This window comes from Vigna umbellata, chromosome 8 (genome assembly GCF_029865625.1).
Source record: "Vigna umbellata cultivar VRB3 chromosome 8, Vumbellata_1.0, whole genome shotgun sequence".
In the NCBI taxonomy this organism is placed as follows: Eukaryota; Viridiplantae; Streptophyta; class Magnoliopsida; order Fabales; family Fabaceae; genus Vigna; species Vigna umbellata.
In genome coordinates, this window is record NC_142172.1 from 25,726,248 (window position 1) to 25,738,069 (window position 11,822).

At 31.5% G+C, this 11,822-nt stretch overlaps 1 protein-coding gene across 1 annotated transcript; it reads right to left on the reverse strand.

Annotated features, from left to right (window-relative positions):
• Positions 1 to 3,721: 3,721 nt before the first annotated feature.
• On the reverse strand, positions 3,722 to 6,816 carry LOC124827016 (rho GTPase-activating protein 2-like). Its single transcript, XM_047299986.2, has 4 exons — positions 6,345 to 6,816; positions 5,581 to 5,701; positions 5,136 to 5,486; positions 3,722 to 4,546 (listed from the first exon to the last, which is right to left on the reverse strand). The coding sequence occupies exons 1-4, from the start codon at positions 6,668 to 6,670 to the stop codon at positions 3,989 to 3,991; spliced, it is 1,356 nt and encodes a 451-aa protein (XP_047155942.1). The 5' UTR covers positions 6,671 to 6,816; the 3' UTR covers positions 3,722 to 3,988.
• Between the last annotated feature and the right edge of the window lie 5,006 nt (positions 6,817 to 11,822).

Here is an 11,822-nt window from a genome sequence, read left to right on the forward strand (position 1 = left end):
GGATTATCGTAATGACGATTATGCTCGAAGGAATGCTATATTGATAGTAATGAGATTATGTGGTGTAGACATCATAGGTGTTGGTGAACGGATAGACTACGGTCTAGATATGTGATGATCGAGGATCAAGGATCGAGGTTCGAGAATTTAGTAATTTATCGTGATTGATTGTTGTGTTAGAGGTTTAGGGATCCTATTATTATTATTATTATTTAGTATGGGGTGGTTGTTATGGTTGATATACTCAATGTGTTTATATTATTATGATTATATTATCGGTAGCTTACCCCATACATGTTTGTGTTTGTGCATGTGAATGCGATGATTGTATAATGTGTGATGTTATACAGGAGCAGATGATGCTACAGATGAAGATAAAGCATAATAGATTTGTGAGATGATGGGGGACAGACTTGAGGGTTTTTATTTAAAGCTATTGCAATTGAGTTTTTAAGACAATGTAACTGGAGTTATTTTATTTCCTTTGTTATTTTGGTTTTATTTAAATAGTGCAATTGGACAAGTATTTTGGAATTATTATGTGATGCAAGTTTAAATGCTGAGGTTTTTAAAAATACGTTTCTACGTTATAAGAAATTTTTGAAAATTACCGATTTTTGTAATAACCCGTGACATCCTGAAATTTGGGGCGTTACATTTGGTATCAGAGCCAGGTTTCAAAAAAAACTTTTGGGGCTTTTAGGGAGTGAGCTCGTCTAGCTTTTGTTGTGTGACTTTGTGAATTTCAGGTGTAACTGAATGATGGTGAGAATTATATGCATATATGTATATTTGTGTGAATTGCATGTGTATGTGTATAACTGTTGAATTGAAGTGATTAAATAAATGTTATTGTTGTATGGGTAAGAAGATGTCTCGTAGACCATGATCCCCTACTAATATCGTTGAGGATATAGCTCGTGCTCTCAAGCAAATGGTACACACACTATAGGGATAACATCCAGGACGTGTCCGTTGGTACCATGCTAGTATGAATGATTACCTATGTCATAATCCATCTAAGTTTAATGGAAAGGCTACTCCTGATGAGGCAAATGATTGGATCTGCAATAATGAAAAGATCTTTGGAGTGATTGATTGTACTGAGGAGTGGAAGGTGATTTTCGCTACATTCATGTTAGATTGGTGGAGGAGCACAAAATTGTTGACGATTACCCAGGGAGAGGAGATCAACCGGATGACGTTTAGGGAGAAATTCTTAGAGTGTTATTTTCCGGTAAGTGTTAAATATGAAAAGGAAGTAGAGTTTCTGACTCTAGAGCAAGGGAGCAGAACTGTGCAGGAGTATGTGGCACGCTTTGTATACCTCTCTAGATTTTATACACAAAGCATGAGCGAGGATTGAAAGTGCAGAAAGTTTGAGAAAGGATTGGAAGTGATGATTGTGATCATTCGTGTCACTTATTGTTCATGAAAAAACTTAGTGTCCAATGTGATTTTAAGTTATATAAATGAATATTCAAAACCGACAACCTGACTCCCTAAATTTAAGAACTAGACTCCTGAATACCTTTACTAGTAATTGATTACAATTGGAATGTAATCGATTACCATAAGAGTTTCAATGAGTGGTTGAAAGCCTTCAACGTGGCTCCCTAGATACACAACTAGGCTTCCCAACATTTGCTCTTGTAATGGATTACAAATAGATTGAAATCGATTACTAGTGAATTATTGTCCAACTTATGCTCTAGTAATCGATTACAGGGTCTTTGTAATCGATTACCATAGGAGATTTTGGGGGGTTGTATAGAATCCTAAATGTGACTCCCAAGCATGAGAACTCCCAAGGTTGTTTGGACTATGTTTTTTAGTGATTTTTTCAATTTTTTTTACTTGACTGAGTAAGTTTCGTCGTCTTTGAACGTCTTTAGAGTATGAAATCCCTTATAAAATTGTTGAGGTGAAATCCCTTATAGTTGGTGTGGAAAGGGGTTGTTCAAAACCCTAAACCTAGGTCCCCAACTTATGCTCTAGTAGCTTATAGGATCCTGGTCACATAAAATAATACATTACTTCACAATTATAGAGAAGCCAACTTGGTTCGTGAGAAACAAATGTTACCTTAATAGAAATTTACATGTCTCCCAATTCATTTGGCTTATAATCCTTGACAATGCATGCCACAAAAGGAAGAACATGCAATGACTTTATAGAGTCGAGGTGATTAACATTGTCAATGTTCTCATCCTTCATAAGACCTACATTTGACAATATAATAGTGTGTGATGTTGTTGTCATCAAAAGCACTGTATATTTTTCAAATGTGAATGAAATTTCGACCATGGTGTTGTATGAGCATTTATGCTCATTTTAAGGGATTCGATTTGAAGTCATGGTCATATGTTGCTTGAGCAATATCTTGAACAAATTCTTGAGTGTTTTGTGGTTCATCGTTGTCTTTATTCATTAAGGTATTTTGCACATTTCCTGCAGGTCTAAGTATCAGTGTGATTGTAGAGTTACACCTTTTAAAGAAAGCTTCAAGGTTAGTGTCATCAACATCAATACCTCTTACACATCTATTGTTCACATATTTGAAATAAAAGGTTATATTACATAACCATTATCAGAAAGTGATCAAAAAAATTTTCCACCGAGATTACATTGATTAGGGAAACGTCGAAGTCACAGGTAGTGAGAAACGAAGGAAAACTAGCAAGGGAGAGAGGAGAAAAATAGTGAGAGAGAAGAAAGAAGACGAAGAGTTGCGAGAGACAACAGAATGCAAAATGGTGGACATGACGATAAAAGTCACACTAGAGGTCATCACTAGTAAGTAAAAAAGAGAAAGGGTGAGAGAAAGAAATGAGAAATGACGAGAGAGAATTACGAGATAGCTAGAGAGAAGACAAAAAAAAGTGACTAGAAATTCATTTTAGAGAAACCGCAAAACATTCTTTTTCTTCCAAAACTGCCCTTCACGTCACATTTAAATTTTTTAAAACTTATTTGAAATACATCCATCCGTCGCTGAGAGCTGGCATTGTTAAAATGTTGTTACGAATTGATTGTTAAAGAAGCGTCATTGCAAAATGAATCACGCGCCATAAACCCATTCCCAATTCCAGCATTTCACCAAATGCCACGGCAGCAGAAAAAAAATTGAAAACTCAATTCTAAATTTAGCATCAGCTGACACGTAAGTGGGTAAGATTTTGGTAGGTCAATATATCGTGTTTTCTTTATTCTAAAAACTGAGAACAAGAAAAAAAAAGGTAAAGAGACAAATTGAAAAAAAAAATGAAGAAGAAGCATGAAGGACTTATTTTCATGAATTAAGGGAAGTCTCTCTTACTATTATAATTTATTTGAGAATCATAGATTTTAAAATCCTTATGATTTAGAGTACTATTAATGAAACAAGAATGTATGAAAACTACAACTTATAACCAAACGTGTTAAAGGTAGATATTACAGGCAAAATTCACGAAAAAAACAGGTTAAGGACAATTAACCAAATATTAAAGATAATGAAACATTAAAGCATTTTCAGGAGTATATATGGTGAAGGTAGATTTACTTTTGCGCGTTACAAAGTAAGAGTTGGCCTTCTTCTGGAATTGATTTTGTAATGATGGCCACTTTGATAGCCAACCAAACTTGTCAATATCATAGCACTAGTAAGAATTCCAATCTTTCTACTGTGATAGGTATTCAACATAGAATAGGGAATCCATGAAATTTTGATCATACCACATGCAGGAATTCACTTAGCTGAAATTTGAAGCCCTGGCTACACCTTAGCCTGTTGTTCCATCCATTTTGCATGGTTAGAATTGTCTATTACAAGAACATACAGAATCAGGTAAAATTCAGCCCTAAACTGAACATAACCTGTCCATAATACACAACAAGAAAAGGGTTCCTACTCCATCTATTAATTTACACAAGCAAACCTGCTGCTTGTAAAGACAAAATCAGGAAAACATGGTACTAAAAATCTCGTAAAAAAGAAAACCAGTTCTTAGCTAGAAGCAAGGAGTGTTACAGGTGAAATAGAATCAGCAAACTTATCGACCATCTCCACATCTTTGGTACTTGTACATCCTATTGATGAACTACTTGTATCAACACTTGAGGTCAGTGTTGTCCTCAAACAGGAATTCCCAGCTTTTTTATCAGTAACAGATATAGAAGGCTCCATGCTATAGGCAGAGTAACTTATGGTGCTAACATACTTCTCCAAATGACCAGCAGGTTCTTGTGAGAATCCCTTTGTGTTCTCATCCAACTGCTTCAAGAAGCACTCCTCTATCTCGCTTAAAGATTCAGCTTCCCCTTCACTGCTGTGGCCATAGTGAGCATCATAATCTGATTTGGCGCCTCTCAATTCACCGCTAGTGTCCATTTCTCGCTGACTGTCGTATTCATCCTCTGATTGGCGACCCGATGAATGAAAAGACATGGGAGAATACCCACCTGGTGTTGTTTCTTCACGTTCTCGAAGTGTCTTCATGATAAGTGTCTTGAGTAAATTCATCACTTGAACAGCGTGCATCAGGGCAGTTAGAGGATCAGACATCTGTCCAGAAAACAAAGATGAATTAAAAACAGGCCGTTTAGTTCTAATGTGCAAGAGGTAAAATAACCTACTGTTAGCAAAAAAAAAATGGCAGCTTGTTTTGATAATGAAACCTAAAGTTTTCTCATGTGAATGAAGACAAAAATGATAGATAATTTTTTTTACGAACATGTCTGTATAACCTAGGATTAAAAACTGCTGAAAGTATTCCTAAATATCTGCAGTTTGAAAATGAATGATTTGATTTAAGAATTTATGTAATGTTTAAACACTATTATGTTATTTATATGTTTTTTTGGTGTCACGGGGTACTATTCAAGAGATCTTTTAAGGGGTTGATCCCTTTCGACAAATATTCTTTCAGACAAACAGACAACCTTTCACCACATGCTTAAGGAACATGGTAAATATAGTTCGATTTTAGAACTAGAATATTGTTCCTATTTGAATTTTGTGTTACACTTTAGCCCAGAAATAATAGTTCAATAAACTACTCTGCATAACATATTTCCTCTTCTTTCAAACAACATTTAAAAAAAAAGAAAAACAACAAAATAGATACAGACAGACAATGAGTATGTCAGCATACCTGAGTCATGTTTGGAGCAAAAACCATAGCAATATTTCTTGCATTCATTTTGTTAAATTCCTCCTCTTCTACAACATCGGCCATGAGATCAATGGCCCAGCTGAGTAAGGCAGACTCAGTTGGCTTTAGCTGCTTCACAAGATCAACAGATTCTTCTTCTGTGTTGCATTGAAGAACTTGCTCAGGGGAAAGTCCATCTAGCACTCCTGAAGGTAGCTCTCGGAACCAGGCTTTAATTAGTCCCGCCAAGCAGTGCACATCAATGTCATCAGGCACAATGCCCCTATTCAACTGGTCCCTCACATGCTCCTCTTGACTATTTTCTGGGTTTATGCGAAATATACCCTCAGCCTGGAAAGAAAAAACAAAAAGAAAGTTAATCTGAAACTCACTGGATGCAAGAGCTTGCTGTTACAAAAGATAAAACACATAATACAGGCAGTACCTTTAAGCCTCTCTGTGAGTATAGCCGGTCCTGCATTAGCAGGAGAATAGTGGGGACACTGTTTCCTTTAGAATCATAAGAACACTGCATAGATTCTGCTGAGACGCCAAACACACTTACACTGCAAGCATTGGTGACAAGAAATCGCAAATTAAAATGATGCTATAAACATAGGAAAACACAAAAAACCCTGCTAAATTGGGTTCAGCGAAGAATTAGGGTAAGAAATCAAGGCTGGACTATAACTTCTGAAAAATGAAATAGCAACAAAATAGAAAAATAAGAAACTCTAAACAAGATTGAGCAGTTCATTCCGTGGCTAACCAGGAACTTGTACAAGGAATTCCATGTCCTAACATGTGCCCAATCTCTATTCATCCCGTGCCCAACGAAGCATTTAACCAACATGTTCCCCAAATCCCAAACAATGAGAAGTTCCTCACTTCGCAACAATTTATACAAGAACAAGACTCTACAGGATCAGGACCAAAGTTAAACGAATAATGAACAACCCCAATGCACTAGTTTGAAAACGAACTAGCATAGACGCATAGAAGAAGTTCGGGCCACATTCTTCACCACCCTTAATGAAAGTCTAACCCTTTCAGTCTTCCACATATACACACCAAAAGCTCTTCCAAGCACACACAAAAAAGCCAAAAAAAAAAAAAAACTTGATAGCATTTCAAACAAAACCCATTTGAAATCTAACAATAAAAAATAAAAAGTATCCATTTAGAAAGAAAAGAAGTGGTAGTGGTTACCTAGCACTGGGGACCCTAGCAGGGATCTCAACTTCGAACTCGTAAGGAAGACCGAGGAAACCATTGAAGCGGTCGAAGGTGACATGAGTGATATGCTGAACGTTGGTAGGCCATCCGATCTCCATGTTATGGACGGTGGAGATTACATCGTCCGGTGGGTCCACCCTGCAGGAAACCATCGATTTTCTGATGGCCGCCAAGAGAAACGCCACGAGAGAGAGCTGGTTCTGCTGCTCTTCTTCTTCCTCAGCGGTTCGCGCCGCCCTCGACCGCTTCCCACCTCCGCCGCATCTACCGCCCTTGGTAACCATGACCACTCCGGTCATTCTCTCTCTCTCTTGCCTTGGAGATGTGGGAGTTTTTCAAAATTTTGAGGATGAATGAAACAATGAATTGGAGTTAATGGGTTTTGTTGGGTTGCATTCAATTTGGTTTTGTTTTGATGCTCTCAATGTTTAAAGTTCAAACTTCAAACGGCCATTCTTTTCTCTCTCTTCACTTTATGAATCTACTCTACCTCTCTTTCTTACCTCCATGTTTGCATTAATTACCACTCATGCCACTCTGCTTTATTAATTAATTCATTAATAACTTCTAATCCAAACATCAAATAACGTTAACGCCACCTGCACAAGATGTCACATTATTATCTTTTATTTACAATAATAATAATAATAATAATAAATACTTGTACTTGTCCATTATACTTAATAACTATCCACATATACTTTCACTTTTCAAATCAAGACTTTCAACTAATTCACACACATTCAAAATGTTAGTTGATTTAGTTAGTAGTAATAAAATTTTCCTAAAATTATTGAGACTTATTGTCTCAAGTTTTTATTTCATTAGTAAGAGATATTTTGACAAAAAAAAATAATTGATGCAAAAGATAATTAAAAAAAAATCTTTTTACCAAATGCATACATATTTTGAAAAATTGTCCTACCTATAATAAATACTATATAAATAGGTTTAATTGTACTTTTTTTTTACTTTAATGTGGATTGTGTATTATTTATGGCTTATTTAATCTTCTTGAGTTAATTAAGCTTTCAATCTAAAATAAAACAACTAATGAACCCTCGTATTATCATTTTATATCCAAGTTTTTCGGTTTATGTTGAAATTAGAATATAAATAAATGAAAACCGTTGAAGTGATAAATTTAATCAAAGTGGAAAAAAATTGGAATATTTTATAAGATATCTTAGGAGAATTTTTTATGAATTATATTTATTATTTTTATTGGAGAATTTTGGGAGGGAATCACAGTTTAAAAATTTTAATTAGTAATTTTCAGTACAGATATGGATTTAAGGATTTTAAGTAAACTAAATTTGAGCGAAAACCAATTTTAATAAATTGTAAAATTAAAAATAAAGAGAGCAAAATGCAAATATGATAATTTAAAAAAATAAAAACATTTTAATATATAGTGAAGGGATTAGGTGGTCTTACTGCTTTAGGTGGATACACATCATAATTTTATTTGTTTGATAAAAGGCTTAAGGATTTGGAAGAATGGAATCCTTGAATTCGAAGTTGTTAATGATTTGCTTCCTAAAACACCATGACAGTTATTAATCATTCAGAGAAAGTTGGACTTTGTTTATGCATTATTGCATCTTCTGGATTAGATGATCATTAATTTCCATTATTAGAAAAATAAACAATCCACTTTTCAAATTAAATTTCATTTCTCCATCCACGTACTGCTACGACTCACATTTATGAACCTTAAAAACATTAAGAAATATTAGAGGTCAATTCTTCAATAAAAATAAATATAAGGATTAAAGCAAATCATAAACTTAAAAATAAATATAAGGATTAAAGGGAATAATAAATTTGAATATTCAGATTAAAATATTGTTAAGCAACTTTTTTTTTCTAAATTATTCAATTTGTTTATTATCTATACAATTTATTAAGATCCTGAAACTACTTTTTTCTCATTTTGTTTTTCAAGGTTTCGTCAAATGTTTTTCTTACCTTAAAATATATATTTCATTGTTTTTACTTATTTTTAATGTTTTTATTTATTATTTATTTTTTTTTTTGCATAAAAAACCTATCTTTCAATTTCAAGTATTTAAAACCTTTTATATTCTCATTTGATATTTATGTAACTTGATATTGATATTCAAGAAAAGAAAATATACATGAATATTTAATAACAAAATATTTTTTTAAAATATTTAATTAATTTTTAAAACAATAAAAGAGAGTATACACGCACATGTTAAAATATACAGATTCAGTAAAACTTTAATATTTGTTAAATATAGAAATAAAAATTATTCTGTATTTAGATCAAAACAATCAAACAGATACTTATTTTGAAGTTATCTATTCTACTCCTTTTCCTTCCAATGCAATTTGTGTTAGTTTGTTAGGATATACATTTTCGTATTCCATCTAATTTAATCAAAATTAATAAAAAAAATAACACTGTTATATTATACATAAATAGATACAATTTAAGTATAAAAAAATTTCTGTTATAACACAATTCATTTTAAACTTTCAATTTTAATTAAAAATGACCAAAAAAACAAAAAATTATCTTAAATTAGATTATAAAATTCATAAGAGTAATTTTTTTATAATACAATTAGGAATATGTATAGATTTTATCTCTCTTAATATAGAAAATAATATTTAGTTTAATCAAATATTAGGATTAATACGAGTAATACATAAATTTTTAAATTAATTATGAGATATTCATATTTCGTCGTTTTTCATTCTGTATTCTCACACTTATTCTTATTTTAAAATTGTAAAATAAGTTATTTTTTATTTTTTATAAAAAAATTACATTAATGAATAAATTATAAAATATAAATTATATTTTTCTAATTTAATACTGTAAAATTAAATTACACTTAAAAATAATTTTCTTAATTTTAAGTGATAGAATCATTTAATCAATATTGTAATGTGTTGATATAACCAACACAAAAATAGGATTAAAATAAATTGTATGTGTGAAACAAAGTGAGTTAATTTGACTCATACACTTAACTGATCATAGGTTGAGCTAAAATAAATCATCTTAATTCACTTTTTATGAATCAAAAATGTTGTAACCTTTCTTTCATTAATATTAGATGATTGACTCACTTAAGACCAATTTATTTTATATATTAATTGTAATACAATCAAAACAGATTATTTTTTTATAATAATATAATAATATAATTATAGTGTTCACCTATTTTATCAAACTTTATTATAAAGATAAAAATTTAAAATTAAAGTTTTAACTTGATAATTTAACAAACAAATAAATTAAGTATCTAAATTATTCAAACTTTTTTTAAGACATTACATTATTTCAAAAAGCCAACCTATATAATAAAAACTAGTAAATAATTATAATAATAAAATTTATTAAGAATGACAACGGGTCGTGTATTAATAATTAATGCTGTCAAAATGAGTTGTAACACGCACACCAACTCGGTCCACCACGGGTTTGAATCATGTTAGGTTTGAAAAAAATGTAACTTTTTTATGCATATTAGTTTACAATCTGGCTCACTTAGAACCTGGCTCATCCGGGTTGGCTCACCAATGCACCTAATTTAATTTAATTATTTATTATTTTGTGTTTCAATATTATTCGTTAGCATCTTTTTATTATATTGTAAATGAGATAAAAAAATGTTTCAAGAGAGAAAAATATTATAGATTTATCTATTCAAGACTATGATATTATAGATGGACAAGTGATACAAAAATTATCAATATTAAAAACTTATTTGTTCAACTTTTGTGCTTCTTTTTGGATTACGCTTGGATTGTATGATATATAAATAAGTATTTATGAGTATCATAAATATCAATATATATTTTTTATAGTGAAATTTATTTATATTTTGAATTTAAAAAATTATAATTTTTTTATTTAAAAAAATTATAATTAAGTGAGCTAGTGAGCCAACCCGTGGTGGGTCGGGCCGAGTTCGAATTTTTTTCAGCTTGCTAATAAGTTAGTCGGATTGGGTTGGCTCACTAAGTGACCAACCCGTGGTGGGTTGAGCTGAGTTATCCATTTTGACAACTCTACTAATAATGCTTATTTGTTCCTCTTAAATATATCACTTCGTTATCCATCGTGTATCGATAAAAAAATATCTATTGATATTTATGATACTCAAATACATATATATATATATATATATATATATATATATATATATATATATAAAATAGAAAACGAATGTAATAGAATCTATGATTAAAATAAAATAAGAGATATATTATCTTTGTCACCTTCTTCAAGTTGGGGTAAGGATTATGAATACGAAGCTTGGAAATAACATCATGGAAAAGAGAAGGATGGAGAGATTTGATGATGACATCAACTATTTTTCGTGCTGAAGGAATATGAAAATGATGTATGAGACTATCCAAAAGTTTATGTTGGATAAGATGTCAATCAATCTCAATATGTTTAATTATTCCATGGAAAGTGGGATTCTTAGTTATTTAAATAGCAGAGTTGTTATCACAAAAGGTTGTCTAAGGTGTGGCAATTGAGAGATGAAAATTTTGAAAAATGCATTAAAACCACAAGTAAGGAAGGCCAAAGCACGATGTTCAACTTTTGATGAAGACCTTGAGACAGAAGTTTGTTTCTTGGATTTCCAAGAAATCAAAGATCGGCCAAGGAAGATGGAAAAGTCAAGGTCTGGGCATCGAGTAATGACACATGTAGCCAATTAGAATATGAATAGACTTGAATTATAAGATTAGTTTTGGACTAATATAAGAGACCTAAGATAGAGGCATTTTTTAAACAACATAGAATTCTTAAAGTTTGTTGCATATGTGGTTCATGAGGGGAAAATACAAATTGGCTAAGTTGTTGTAAGCAAAAGAAATATCAGGTCATGTATATGCCAAATAAAGCAATCTCCCAATGATGTAGTAATAAGAGGAGAGATCAGGTAATAACAATCCTTCATCAGCATGCATTTTAACTGAAGGATCGAATTACGTGGATGTCGATTTGAAGCCAAGAAGACCTGCTTTTGTTATGAGGTTGAAGCAAAATTTCCTTTGGTTTATAACAAGACCAACTAAGGACCGAATTATTAAAAAACGTGACACACACATAAATAATTTGTATTGTGATTCATTGTAATTATTTTCATTGAACCTCAACATCCTTTAAATAGGTGTAAATAGGACCTTAGACTAAGTACAAAATATAAAAAATAAAAATAAAATATCAACTGACTCAAAACAAAAAACTACATAATCTATCTTTATCTATAACAATAAAATAATATTGCACCTAAATAATCAAAACTTTCAATTTATATCTTATCTCTATAAAAATCAAACTAATTTTGTTAGACTTAAAATAATAAAATAAGACTCAAACAAAATTATTAATACACCCCTAAAAATTTAAGTTTAATCCAACAAAACTCTCTCATAAACTTAAATTTTCCATCC

Excerpts from the sequence above, each read along its gene's own strand:
- LOC124827016 (XM_047299986.2), bottom strand. The coding sequence starts at position 6,670 with ATGACCGGAGTGGTCATGGTTACCAAGGGCGGTAGATGCGGCGGAGGT. Across the intron at positions 5,702-6,344 it reads GCTAGGGTCCCCAGTGCTAG|TGTAAGTGTGTTTGGCGTCT; the intron begins GTAACCACTACC and ends CAATGCTTGCAG. Across the intron at positions 5,487-5,580 it reads ACTCACAGAGAGGCTTAAAG|GCTGAGGGTATATTTCGCAT; the intron begins GTACTGCCTGTA and ends TTTTCTTTCCAG.